Source organism: Aotus nancymaae, unplaced genomic scaffold, assembly GCF_030222135.1.
Source record: "Aotus nancymaae isolate 86718 unplaced genomic scaffold, 86718_ANA_hifiasm-v0.15.2.pri h1tg000062l, whole genome shotgun sequence".
NCBI lineage: Eukaryota > Metazoa > Chordata > Mammalia > Primates > Aotidae > Aotus > Aotus nancymaae.
The window spans coordinates 28,257,163-28,270,082 of NW_026988476.1; the positions used below are offsets into that span (position 1 = coordinate 28,257,163).

The window sequence follows — 12,920 nt, forward strand, 5'->3', positions numbered from 1 at the left end:
CACCCTGTCCGGGCCACCTCCCCTCCTCCTCCCCTCCGCCCCCCGCCCCTTCCCCCGCGCGGTTCTCCCGGATCTCTGGCGGCTCCCAGCTGAAGGCCGCGGCCCCTGCCCCTTCGGGTGAAGGAGCGCTTCTCCTTCCTGACATGGTGCAGAGCGAAGGAACGAGAGCAATGGCGCCGTGACACTCCGCTGCCGCCACCGCGGGCCCCGGGCGGGCCAAGGGGGCCGAGCGGCGGAGGCGGGGCGCGGGCCGAAGTCGGGGTATCCGGGGGACAGCGGAGCGGAGGCTTGGCGGTCGCCTCCGCAGGGGACCTGGGGAAGCCCGAACGGCGCCTTGCCCTTTTCCCGAGCTATCTGTCCTGGGGCTCCGAGTTGACCATTCCGGGTCCAAGTGGCCATCGAGGCGGGGGCGCGGTGGGCCGCTGGCGAGCTCCGGGGCGGAACGAGCTGCCCTTTGGCGCGCGTGGGGTTCTAGCTGCCCCTTCAGATCCTGCGTCCGCCCTCGGAGAGGGGTCTTGTCCCTTAGCCGGTGAGAATTCTGCCCCGCCCGCTGGCGTTTGTTTACTTTCTTTCCCTTGGTCGCTTCCCGCAGTTGACTGATTCTGTGCCGGTCTTTCCCCCTCCCCGTAGTTCTAGCGACTGCAAAGATAGCTCGCTGAGCTGGAACCCCACAGATCACCAACAAAAATGAAGGTAAGTGGAGTCAACGCTGCCCCGATCCTCGTGCCCTGGACACTGCCAGTCGTGAGACTAGTGCCGTGGAATGTCATTTGTTTGCTACTCAAAATTGATGTTCCCACTGAGCAGCAGTTTCGGCAAAGGAGGGTGTGTTGAATGGGTGAGAAATTATCTGTGTGTCTAAATGCAGAGTTTGGGCCCTCTCTGTAGCAGCACTTTGGAAAGGCTGGTGCAGCCATTCAGTTGTTGTCCATTAGGATAGTATTTTTAAACACTTCCTGTGTTGGCAGCAACCTTTGCAGAAGTAAAGCTTTTGTCCTGCTTTGGTTCTTTGGGGGATTTTTTGAAAATTTTTTTCTTCCCCAGTGCCAATGTGATTTTCTAAGAGAAAGAATACGTGGATTAAGTAACGAAGGTATCATTTCTTCTGTGTGTTCAGTGAACTCATGTGGATAAAATATTTGAAGTTGAACTATATTATAGTTTTAGTTAAATCTGAACAGTAAATGTTTTATAACATATACTGACCCTAAAAAGATACATATTCTACTGAGAATGACTGCAAATAACAGTATGTGGATGGTTAAAGGGAAAGGATCTCATATAACATTCTTGAATGCTGTGGCCATTGAATGTTTCAGGTCAGATCTTTATTTGCCAAAAGCATTCCTATTCAATTTGTAGATCCTGTAAATGCAGTTACTTTAAAAGGTACCTAATTCCTGTCTTATTTACTGTTTCAGTATATTAAGCTCTGAAACACAACATTTTCCCAAATTTTCTCGTGGTTTTCTATTTTCTCGAAGTAAATGACGTATTTAACTTTCTTTAATATTACTTGGGAAAACTTATTGGAAAACAAAAAAAAATTTCTACTTAAAAACGTATCTCCAAAGTATACACTGTTACCTTTGCATTTAACAATGTTAAGTTGAACTTGGATGGATACACTTTAACTTCTGAAAAAAAAAAAAAAAAGGTAAAATGACAGATTGAGATAACAATCATCCTGTTACCGTCAAGATTAAAATGAGGAGTAGAGTGAAATTTCTCACATCTTTCGATGTATCATTCTGATCATGTCCATTTGCTAAAAGTAGATGTTTATTAGTAAAGCTTATATTTTTATACTAAGATGATTAGTGTGATAAACTAGGTATGTCTACAAGTCTTGAGCCATGGGTTCATATCTGCATTCATTGGCTGAATTCCAACTTAAAACCTTTCAAATGCAGCTTTTAGCCAATGAATTTTCCAAATTATACTCTCCTTATGAAAAGATGTTACCTTTATATAGCTGTCAGTGAACAATTATGTATTTTTAGTGTTAGTTTTAGTAGCAATATTTATTTTAATTTGAAATTAAATAAATTTATTACATTTTTTAATAATTCTATAATTATTAAAAATATATTTTTCAGGAGGCTATAAATGAATAACAATTTTATGATATGTGTAATATGAAACATTTTCCTGTCTTATTTTTCTGCTTATATAAATAATAGAATTTTTGAAAAATTTTGTATCTGGAGAAAAAACATTGTATTTCGTCACTGATAATTCTGAATTACACCTTTAAAACATTTTATCATATCGGGACATCAGTATATAAAATAAAGGGTTGCTAATCAAGTGTTTGCTTTAGGGTATTTTTCAAATTTTCAGTGATACTAGTAAGTTATTTTAATAATCTTTTTTTAATTTTTTTTTTTTTAATTGCATTTTAGATTTTGGGGTACATGTGAAGAACATGCAAGATTGTTGCATAGGTGCATACGTGGCAGTGTGATTTGCTTATTTTAATATTCTTAATGCTTCAAACACAATCTTTTAATGAGACTCGAGGTTGGAGTAGGGAGACATAGTAATGACATTCACAGTTTATGTTCTTTTCACCAGGCGGCGGATGAGCCTGCCTACCTGACAGTGGGAACTGATGTCAGTGCCAAGTACCGAGGTGCCTTCTGTGAGGCAAAGATTAAGACTGTGAAAAGGCTGGTGAAAGTTAAGGTAATATTTCTTTTTATGCAATAGTTTTATTAACTCTAGATTGAAGAAAGTTGGGGAGAGACTGCAAATCAGCATTTTATTGTCATTATATGAAGATACTTAATATACTAAACTTACAGGAAAAGCTCATTAAAAATTGAGAAATAAAGAACTTGGCTGGTGGCTCACGCCTGTAGTCCCGGCACTTTGGGAGGCTGAAGCCGGCAGATCACGAGGTCAAGAGATCAAAACCATCCTGGCCAATATGGTGAAACCGTGTCTCTACTAAAAATACAAAAAAATTAGCTAGGCGTGGTGGCCTGTGCCTGTAGTCTCAGCTACTTGAGACTGAGGCAGGAAAATCGCTGGGACCTGGGAGGAGGAGGTTGCAGTGAGCTGAGATCACACAATGGCACTTCAGCCTGGCGACAGAGCGAGACTACCATCTCAAAAATAAATAAATAAATAAATAAAGCTAGGCGTGGTGGCTCATGCCTGTAATCCCTGCATTTGGGAGGCTGAGGCAGGTGGATCACCTGAGTTTGGGAGTTCGAGACCAGCCAGACCAACATGGAGAAACCGTGTATCTACTAAAAATACAAAATTAGCCAACGTGGTGGCCCATGTCTGTAATCCCAGTTACTTGAGGGGCTGAGGCAGGAGAATCCCTTGAACCTGGGAGGCGTAGGTTGCGGTGAGCCGAGATGATACCATTATACTCCAGCCTGGCTGACAAGAGTGAAACTCCAGCTCCAAAAAAAAAAAAAAACCCTCAAAAAGGGAAATTACTCCAAAACGCTACCACCAACAAAATGCTACCACCAAAATACCATGCTAAGATATTTTCTGTCATTTGGATCTTAACTATTTGTGGGAGCATACTTGGACTGTAATCTATTTTCTCCCCTCTTATAATGTTCAGGTAGAGACAATTTCAGTGTTTAAGACAATACAAATACAATGGGAATTATGTTTTCAAGATAGTGTAAAAAAGCATTTAAGAAGTTAACTTTGGGCTGGGCATAATCCCAGCACTGAGGGAGGGTGAAGTGAGCAGCCCTGGCCAACATGGCAAAAACCTGTCTCTACTAAAAATGCAAAAATTAGACTGGGCATGGTGGCTCATGCTTGTAATCCTAGGACTTTGAGAGGCCAAGATGGGTGAATCACATGAGGTCAGGAGTTCAAGACCAGCCTGACCAACATGATGAAACCTTGTCTCTACAAAAATACAAGAATTAGCTGGATGCGGTGGCAGGTGCCTGTAATCCCAGCTACTCAGGAGGCTGAGGCAAGAGAATCACTTGAACCCGGGAGGCGGAGGTTGCAGTGAGCCGAGATTGTACCATAGCACTTCAGCCTGGGCAACAGAGCAAGACTCTGTCTCAAAAAATTAACCGGGTATGGTGGTGCAGACCTGTAGTCCCAGCTATTCAGGAGGCTGAGGCAAGAGAATCACTTGAACCTGGGAGGTGGAGGTTGCAGTGAACTGAAGTTCCACCACTGCACTCCAGCCTGGATGACAGAGTGAAACTGACTTAAAAAAAATAAATAAATATAAATATATATATGGCTGTGCGAGGTGGCTCACATCTGTAATCCCAGCAATTGGGAAGTCTGAGGAGGGAGGATTGCTTGAGCCAAGGAATTCAAGATCTTGCCCGTTCAAAAATAAAAATAATAAAATTAGGTGGTGTAGGCATCTGTGGTCTCAGCTGCTCTGGAGGCTGAGATGGGAGAATTGCTTGAGCCTGGGAGGTCAAGGCTGCAGTGAGCTGTGGTTGTGCAACTGCACTCCAGCCTGAATGAGAAGGCCAGACCCTGTCTCAAAGGAAAAAAAAATTATTTTTTTAAGATGCTTTTATTCGGGAATAACTTTTTTTTTTTTTGGTGATTACTTCTAGTAGTTTTCTTATATGAATATATTTTTAATAGTCTCTGTTACTTTATACTTAAAGTAATCAATGCTTATTATAAACATTTTTAATATTATAGAGGTATAAATATAGTTTATGAAGTCCTCCTTAAAAAATTTTATTTCAGTTGACAAATAATAATTTTACATATTCATGGGCTATATGGTTATGTTTTGCTACATATACTGTATGGTGATTAAGTCAGGATAATTAGCTTATCCATCATCTCAAACATTTTTCATTTCTTTGTGTTGGGAATATTCAGTATCCTGCTCTCCACCATTTGAAACCATGTAATATAGTATTGTTAACTGTATTCATCCTGCAGTGGTATAGAACACTGTGAAAGTCCTCCTTGATACTACTCCAGAGAGATTTGATGTGGTCTTCCAGATTGTTTTACTGTGCTTGTCATACAATTATTGTCATTGGTATTAGATCATGCTATATTGCAATTTGCAATTTGTTTTATTCACTTATATATCTGATGTTTTCCTACCGGAATTAAGCACCATAAAAGGAGGAAACGTCTGGCTTGTTCTATGCCCAACACATAGAATAGTGGTATGTAGTTGACACTCAAAATTTGTTGAATGAATGAATGAACTAGAGCAGTGATTCCTAAAGTGTGGCCCTAGACCAGCAGCGTCAGCCTTACCTGGGAACTTGTTCCAAATGCAAATTTTCCCTACCCTAGATTTACTTCTTCAGAAACTCTGGGGGTAAGATCCAGTAATTGTGTTTTAATACGCCCTGTAAATATTTCTGATGCATGCTAAAAGTTTGAGAATCAGGCTGGGCATGGTGGGTCACGCCCTGTAATCCCAGCACTTTGGGAGGCCAGTGTGGGCAGATCACTTGAGGCCAGAAGTTTGAGACCAGCCTGACCAAAATGTTGAAACCCTGTCCCTACTAAAACTACAAAAAAAAATTAGTCAGGCATGGTGGTGCACGCCTGTAATTCCAGCTACCCTGGAGGCTGAGGCATGAGAATTGCTTAAACTAGGGAAGTGGAGGTTGAGATTCTGTCTAAAAAAAAAAAAGTTTGAGAAACATTGAGTAAAGGAGTGTGATTTGTAGGGTAGATAATTAGATGGATCTATATTAATATAAACTTTATATTTCAATTTTCTTGATGAAACTTCAAGTATTTATTATGATAAGTTGCCAACTGACATTCATTTCTTTTTCTTTCATATAGTCTTTTTACCATGTCAGCTATGTAGGATTTGATTACTCTCTATTTATTTGGGATTCTTTAACAATTTAAATTTGTTATTAGTATTGTGGCTCGTATTTATTTAAAATTAATATAATGATTGTTTTAGGAGGTCTTATATGTACATTACCTAGATTTTGAATTTATTTGGACCATCTGTTATTTGGATCGTAGTAACCAACTCTATATTTAAATGTGTAGTGGAAGGGAGCACTCGTTTATATCATTGCATATTATGATTATTGTTAAGCTTCGCTTTATAAAGGATGAGAGTTCTGGTTTTGTTTACCTTGCATATAGGCAATACAGTTTGATCCTCTTTTTTTGTTCTTTGTGTACTTGGTGACAGTCAGAACCTTTTGTGATTTGTTAATAAAAAGCAATGAAGGCAGTTTTTTTTTTTTTTTTTTTTTACAATAATCACTACAGATTGTTACATAGTTCATTCAGTAAATAGTTATTAAGTACTGGTAATGTGCGTTCACACTTGCTAACTGTTGGGGATATAGCAATGAAGGGAGGACTCAGCCCTCAAGGAGCTCACAGTTAAGAGAATATAACAAGTATTATAGCAGAGGTCACCACAGGGTGCTAAGAAAGCATAAATTAGAGACTTTATTGTTACAATGTTACTATAAATGTATGTTTTAAAAGTAATATGCAAATTATTGTGCAAAATGTTTTTCAGGTACTCCTGAAACAGGATAATACCACACAATTGGTACAAGATGACCAAGTAAAGGGTCCTTTAAGAGTATGTATGTTGTACAGTTTAAAATCTAAAATAATCATAGATTTACACCATATTTATTGAATTTACATTTCTACATAGATTTAACATTTTATGAGCATGTTAATCAGAAAATAGTACAAATAAAGGGTTTAAATATTGCAATAGCTATATTCTAAGTTTTAGAATAGTAAACATCTTCTAGAAGGGTAGTTTAATATATATAAACATGTTGAGTTTTTCACCTTCCTTTTTGTTTTGAATTCTTGAATACCTGACTTCGTTTTTCGCATTGTTGCTGTATCTGAGGTGATGTTTAGCCTTCTAAGTTGAGTATCATAAGCCTGAATCTTTGCTTGTTCTAATTTACCAAGTAAACCATGTTCACTTTCTAATTCAATTTAATGAATACCTAGATTATGTTTTCCATCCATTTGTTTATATAATAAATCTGTTATATCAGAGTACCACTTTGGTTAATATCTGATATGCAAAGGTCTGGAAACTGAAAGAAGGTCAACTGGTCCATCCCTCTCTCTCCAGGTGAACCTTTATCTAAAAGGTCCCTTAAATATAAATGTTGAATCTGGTATTCAATGTTTCTTTGAAAGAAAATTGAGGCTATTTTGGTTGTCTTATAATTTTACAGTTATTCTATTTAATTTTCTTGAAGGCATTGTGATACAGTGGAAAAGCTCTGAAGTAAGATTTGAGACTGGGCTCTCATCCTGGACTTTGCAAATTATTTTCTCTTTCTGAACCACAGTTTTCATTATGTAAAGTAGGGGTCATAATAGCTACCTAGCTTTTGTCAAAGTGTTTTGGGACTCAAATTGCATAATAAATAGACAAGTACTATAAATGATAAAGATCTAAGACAATGTAAGATAGAATTATCATAAGTATGGTATTTATTTTTCTTACCTAGGTTATATGGTTGGTGGGAGTGATTTGGTTTATTTGTTTAAATTTGGTAAGGAAATTTGGACTCATGTTTTAGGTGGGAGCTATTGTTGAAACAAGGACATCTGATGGATCTTTTCAGGAAGCTATTATCAGCAAGTTGACAGATGCTAGTTGGTATACCGTGGGTAAGTAATTAAGTAATTCAACACATAGATTTGATTTGGAGGTTGCATATATCTGTGGTTTGTGGATACACTGAATCATTGTGTTGGCAGAGAAATATGTATTATTTCCCATCAGTTTACTGGATATAGCTGGCTAAAATTTGAAGAATGCCCCCATAGGTAACAAAAATAATTATCTCTTACACTAACTTGGCCACTTGTGTCTAGTTCATCCAAGAATGTACTTTTGTTTTAGGTTAGTTTGATGTTTCTCTTCAAGAAAGTTAGATCACATTATTGTGATCACTTTTTCTATAATTGCAATTAAAATTGCATAGTTGCAGTCTTTATTGTATTGCTACATATTTTATGTGAGGGTAATGTAGATGTTGTCAGACAATTTATAGATTAAGAAAATTCTGACCATAGTAGCTTCAAGACTAGGTGATTGTAACTTACTTTTTGATTTTCGACACAGTGTGGGTGATCATATTAACAGCTTTCAAGGCCAGGCATGGTAGCTCATGCCTGTAATCCCAGCACTTTGGGAGGCCGAGGTGGGTGGATCAATTGAGATCAGAAGTTTCAGACCAGCCTGGCTAACATGGTGAAACACGATCTCTGCTAAAAATACAAAAATTAGCCAGGCATGGTGGTATATGCCTGTAATCCCAGCTACTCGGGAGGCTGAGGCAGGAGAATCGCTTGAACCTGGGGGGTGGATGTTGCAGTGAGCCAAGATCGCGCCACTGCACTCCAGCCTGGGCGACAGAGTGAGACTCGGTCTCAAAAGCAAAACAAAACAAAAAACAGCTTTCAAGAAAGATACAGATGCTCCTAATATGAATGTGTTCTTAACAATCCATGCATACGCTTATACTGGCTTTAGATAGCTTTATTGTATTAACAGTAAGAAGCAACAAGTATAGTTCATGTGAGTTAAAACCTAAAAGTAGTACTTCAGTAGTTACTGTCATTATGTTGATGAGAATAGCATTAGGTAACATTTCCAAATCTCCTCTCACTCAGTACTTTTAAACTACATAATGCTGTGGATAACATCCAATCTATAGCATTGTTGGTTTTTATACTTATTTCTTGGTTTAAGTGGTATAGTTATTTTGTGGTTTTCTTGTAGATATAAAAGAAATGATCATTTAGGTTTACTTTTAGTTTACTTGATTTGTTGCTTTGGGTAAAAATAATTCATATCCAGTTGATGCTCAGTGTTGTGAAGAACTATGCTTTGCTTAAAAATTTCTGTTTCTAACCCTGTGCCTTCTGTTAGTACTACCAATTTGCTGTGTGTAACTGCTTTTTTCTAACCTTTTGATTCTTCCTGGACTTCCTAGAATTTGGTGTTGGTTCACAATGGTGCTATTATTCTGAACTACGTATTTTTAGGAAGCTTAGCTATGCCTATTGATACTTGTTAAATGTTTAAAAACTAAGCAGCTGGGCATGGTGGCTTGCACCTGTAATCCCAGCACTTTAGGAGGTGGAGGTAGGTGGATTGCTTGAGGTCAAGAGTTCCAGACCAGCCTGGCCAACATGGCAAAACCTCATCTCTACTATAAATACAAAAATTAGCTGGTGGAGGGTGCCTATAATCCCAGCTACTCAAGAGGCTGAGGCAGGAGAATCGCTTGAACCCGGGAGGCGGAGGTTTCAGTGAGCCTAGATCGAGCCATTGCACTCTAGCCTGGGCAAGAGCGATACTCTGTCGCAAAAAAACAAACAAATAAAAACTAAGCTTAATGTTAACTCTTAGAGAATAAGTAAATACAACTTTGCTTTGTTAAAGACCTGATAAAAATTACAGATGTGTATAGAATCAGCAGAAAATATATGATGCATATTCAGATATTAATATTGCACTCACTATAAAGATTATACTCATATTACCAGTAAAGCTTTACTGATAAAATGTGTATGCTCTACAGAAGGAATACTTTTCAGATTTTCTCATTCTGGTTTCTTCATCCCAGAGTAATTATTCAATTATGAATAGCAACCTCTGTCCTCTACATGAGTAGCATTTTAGTGTTTCTGAAAACTAGTCACTACTAAGCATTTTCTGTGGTGATTTTCTGTGTTGGATAATTACAGAAGAAATTGTATAATTCTTGTTCTCAAAGAGCTTTAGCATCTTAATTGCGTATAATTGAGGTATCAAGCATTAGTGTACATAAGAATCACTTGGTGCTTGCTTAGAAAAATGAGGATTTCACGACCTTAAGCCTCTCCAATTAGTAGGCCTCGGGATGGCAAAACAAGAATGTTTTAATAAGCATGTCAGTGATTCTGAGGCAAGTAGTTCACACTTATACAAATAGGGAGAAACAGTTTTATTTGGGAGACAAATTCAAAATATTAAAGATTTTTGCACTTATGTGCATAAAGGAAATTCATGAAAAGATTTTGAAAGGCACTGTTTCATTCAGAAAACTCAACATAGCACTGCTGTAAAGAACATTTAGATATTGAAGGAAGTGGATCACATAAAGAATGATCAGAGTATAGAATTACTAGTTGGTTTAAAAATATGGCACAATGAAATGTATAACCTCTTGGGTCATGAACATCCCATATTTTTCTTTCAGTGAGTACCTACTACCTATTGGGTTTAATTGCTCTTTTCTGGAATTTTTCTTGATTTCCATTCCGAGCAAAGTATTATGAGTATAATCAGAAAATTGTTCTAAGTGTTTATGACCTCCATGACCTTTTTTGGTTTCATGCGATACCAGAAATTATGTCAGATAATTAAAAATGAAACAAAGAGGATACCACATTGCTGGTTTGGATCATATAGGAGTTAGGATTATTAGTGATCTGAAGTTATTATTAGAGTCGGTGATACTGTGGTGGTATGTGCCTGTAGTCCTAACTGCTTCTTACATAATATAGGTATCAATTTCCCTTCTGTTAATCTTTATTAATCAATTTTGAAAGAGATTATAGATATAGTGTGACTCTGTTTTTTAAAAATCTGGTAATAGTTTACCCTCTAATGGTTTATTTCTTGTTTTTTGTTTGTTTTAGAGACAAGGTCTTGCTCTGTTTTTTTTTAGAGACAAGGTCTTGCCTAGGCTTTTGTACAGTTGTACTATCATTCATAGTTCACTGCAGCCCTGAATTCCTGGGCTCAAGCAATCCTACCGCCTTAGCCTCCCAAAGTGTTGGGATTACAGGCATGAGCCACTGCTCCTGGACTCCCCTTTAATGTTGAACAATAAATAGCACCAACTCAAGGGGATGCTTTTGTTTTTATTTTTGAGCAGTAGAAATATTTCCTCTTCCTACTATTCGTACCATAGTTTATTCATTGATAGGATATCTTGATTAATAAGTTCATAATGTTGGTTTTATAAAAAAAAATTAATTTTGTATAGAAACAGAGTCTCACTCTGTTGCCCAGGCTGGACTGCAGTGGCAATCAGCTCCCTGCAGCCTTGAACTCCTGGGCTCAAGTAATCCTCTTACCTCAGTCACCGGAGCAGTTAGGATTACAGGCACATACTACCACACCCAGCTAATTTTTAAATTTTTTTTGGTAAAGACAAGGTCTCACTGTGTTGGCCAGGCTGGTCTGCAACTGCTGACCTCAAGGGATTCTCCTGCCTTGGCCTCCCAAAGCACCAGGATTACAGGTGTGGTGGCTCGCACCTGTAATTTTCAGAAAATCTTAAAAAATTATATAATTTAACGAATTTATAAAGTACTCAAAAGCATATTTGTATAATTTTGTGAATTAAAAAAATCTTAGTCTGGGTACAGTGGCTCACACCTATAATCCCAGCACTTTGGAAGGCCAAGGTAGGCGAAACATTTGAGGCCAGGAGTTTGAGACCAGCCAGATCAGCATGGTGAAACCCTGTCTCTACTAAAAATACAAAAGTTAGCCGGGCCTGGTGACATGCGACTGTAATCCCAGCTACTTGGGAGGCTGAGGCACGAGAATCACTTGAACCCGGGAGGCAGAGGTTGCATTGAGCCGAAATCATGCCACTACTGCACTCCAGCCTGAGTGACAGAGCGAGACTCTGTCTCTAAATAAATAAATCTTAAACTCTTTCTTTTTTTTTATTCACTTAAAGTTGGGAGCGTTCCTATATAAAACTGTAAAATAGTTGTTTGTATTATAATCCCCTTTTAAGAAATCCCTTTGTTTTTATTTAATATTCCTATCCATGATAAAGTATATTGAAGTGAAATGAATTTTTCCCTCTAAAAATCTGATTTTATTTTGAAGTGATTATTGAAATTTTTGAATTGTTCAAATTCAAAAATTGCTGAAATTTATTTTTGAAATGTTGAAATTGTTGAAATTTTTCATCAGAACATTTTGGTTTAGTGTTGCCATTGATTAATGATAAAACACTATGGAAAACATGTTGTTATATAAATTTGGCAGTGTTGGTCTTACATTTGCATTTTCCTTCTTCTTGCCTCCATTTAAATGTGTGTGTATTTAGTATCATCATCTTTGGTATTATAAGCTTTAAGAAAATGTGAAAACCTTTATGGTTTTATTCTTTTTGAAATTTTATACTTACAGACACTAGTACTGACAAGAATACATTGTTTGGTTTGTGATAATTTCATGATTTAAAAATTTTAAAAGAACAGTGATTTGTTAGACTTGACACTATATGAATCATAATTTTTTATATTAAATATTTAGTGCACTATTACTCAAGTGTAGATCAGTGATGTAATCATTGGAGGATGTTGTGTTTTAACCTGTCATTATGCCTGCAGCTAGTCATTAATTTCTGGATCATTGACTGTTTATAGCACAGCTGCTTTTGTAGAATCATGGTTCTTTGAGTATGTGCTTCAGGAGTTTTTAATTTTCTCCACATTGTCTCCTGCATGTAAGAGAATCTAAGCTAGGTATGTTTAGTCTAACAGGGAGAACTGATTGAAGTAGACAAATATTTAACTGTTGAAAGCTTTTATATAATTTTCTTTTTGAAAAATTTATTCATTAAAGGTAAGTGTAGGATTTAAAGGCAAAGTGTTTGCTAATAAAACAACCTTTTAGGAAAATAATTCAGGGTTGTAATTTCATAGGTAGCTAAAAGATTCTTATATATTAAATGAATGTAATATAGAATTTTTAAAATTAATACTAACCTATTCTGTTACAATAGAAAAGTATGTGGAATTATGAAAATTAGTACTAAATATATATGTTTTGCACTCTTGTTGCCCAGGCTGGAGTACAGTGGCATGATCTTGACTCACTGCAACCTCTACCTCCCAGGTTCAAGCGATTCTTCTGCCTCAGCCTCCCAAGTGGCTGAGATTAC

At 37.4% G+C, this 12,920-nt stretch overlaps 1 protein-coding gene across 3 annotated transcripts in view; it reads left to right on the plus strand.

Moving 5' to 3' along the window:
* ARID4A (AT-rich interaction domain 4A) overlaps positions 1–12,920 on the plus strand; it is a 69,669-nt gene that overhangs the window by 602 nt on the left and 56,147 nt on the right. For 2 of the 3 annotated variants that reach the window (XM_012450969.3, XM_012450971.3), the window contains exons 2-5: positions 631–693; positions 2,578–2,688; positions 6,491–6,556; positions 7,533–7,623. In XM_012450969.3, coding sequence (XP_012306392.2) covers positions 688–693; positions 2,578–2,688; positions 6,491–6,556; positions 7,533–7,623 — 274 coding nt within the window. In that variant the 5' untranslated portion in view covers positions 631–687. Of the gene's footprint in view, positions 1–514; positions 530–630; positions 694–2,577; positions 2,689–6,490; positions 6,557–7,532; positions 7,624–12,920 lie in introns of those variants that run through there. The other variant, XM_012450970.3, reaches the window with a different exon arrangement.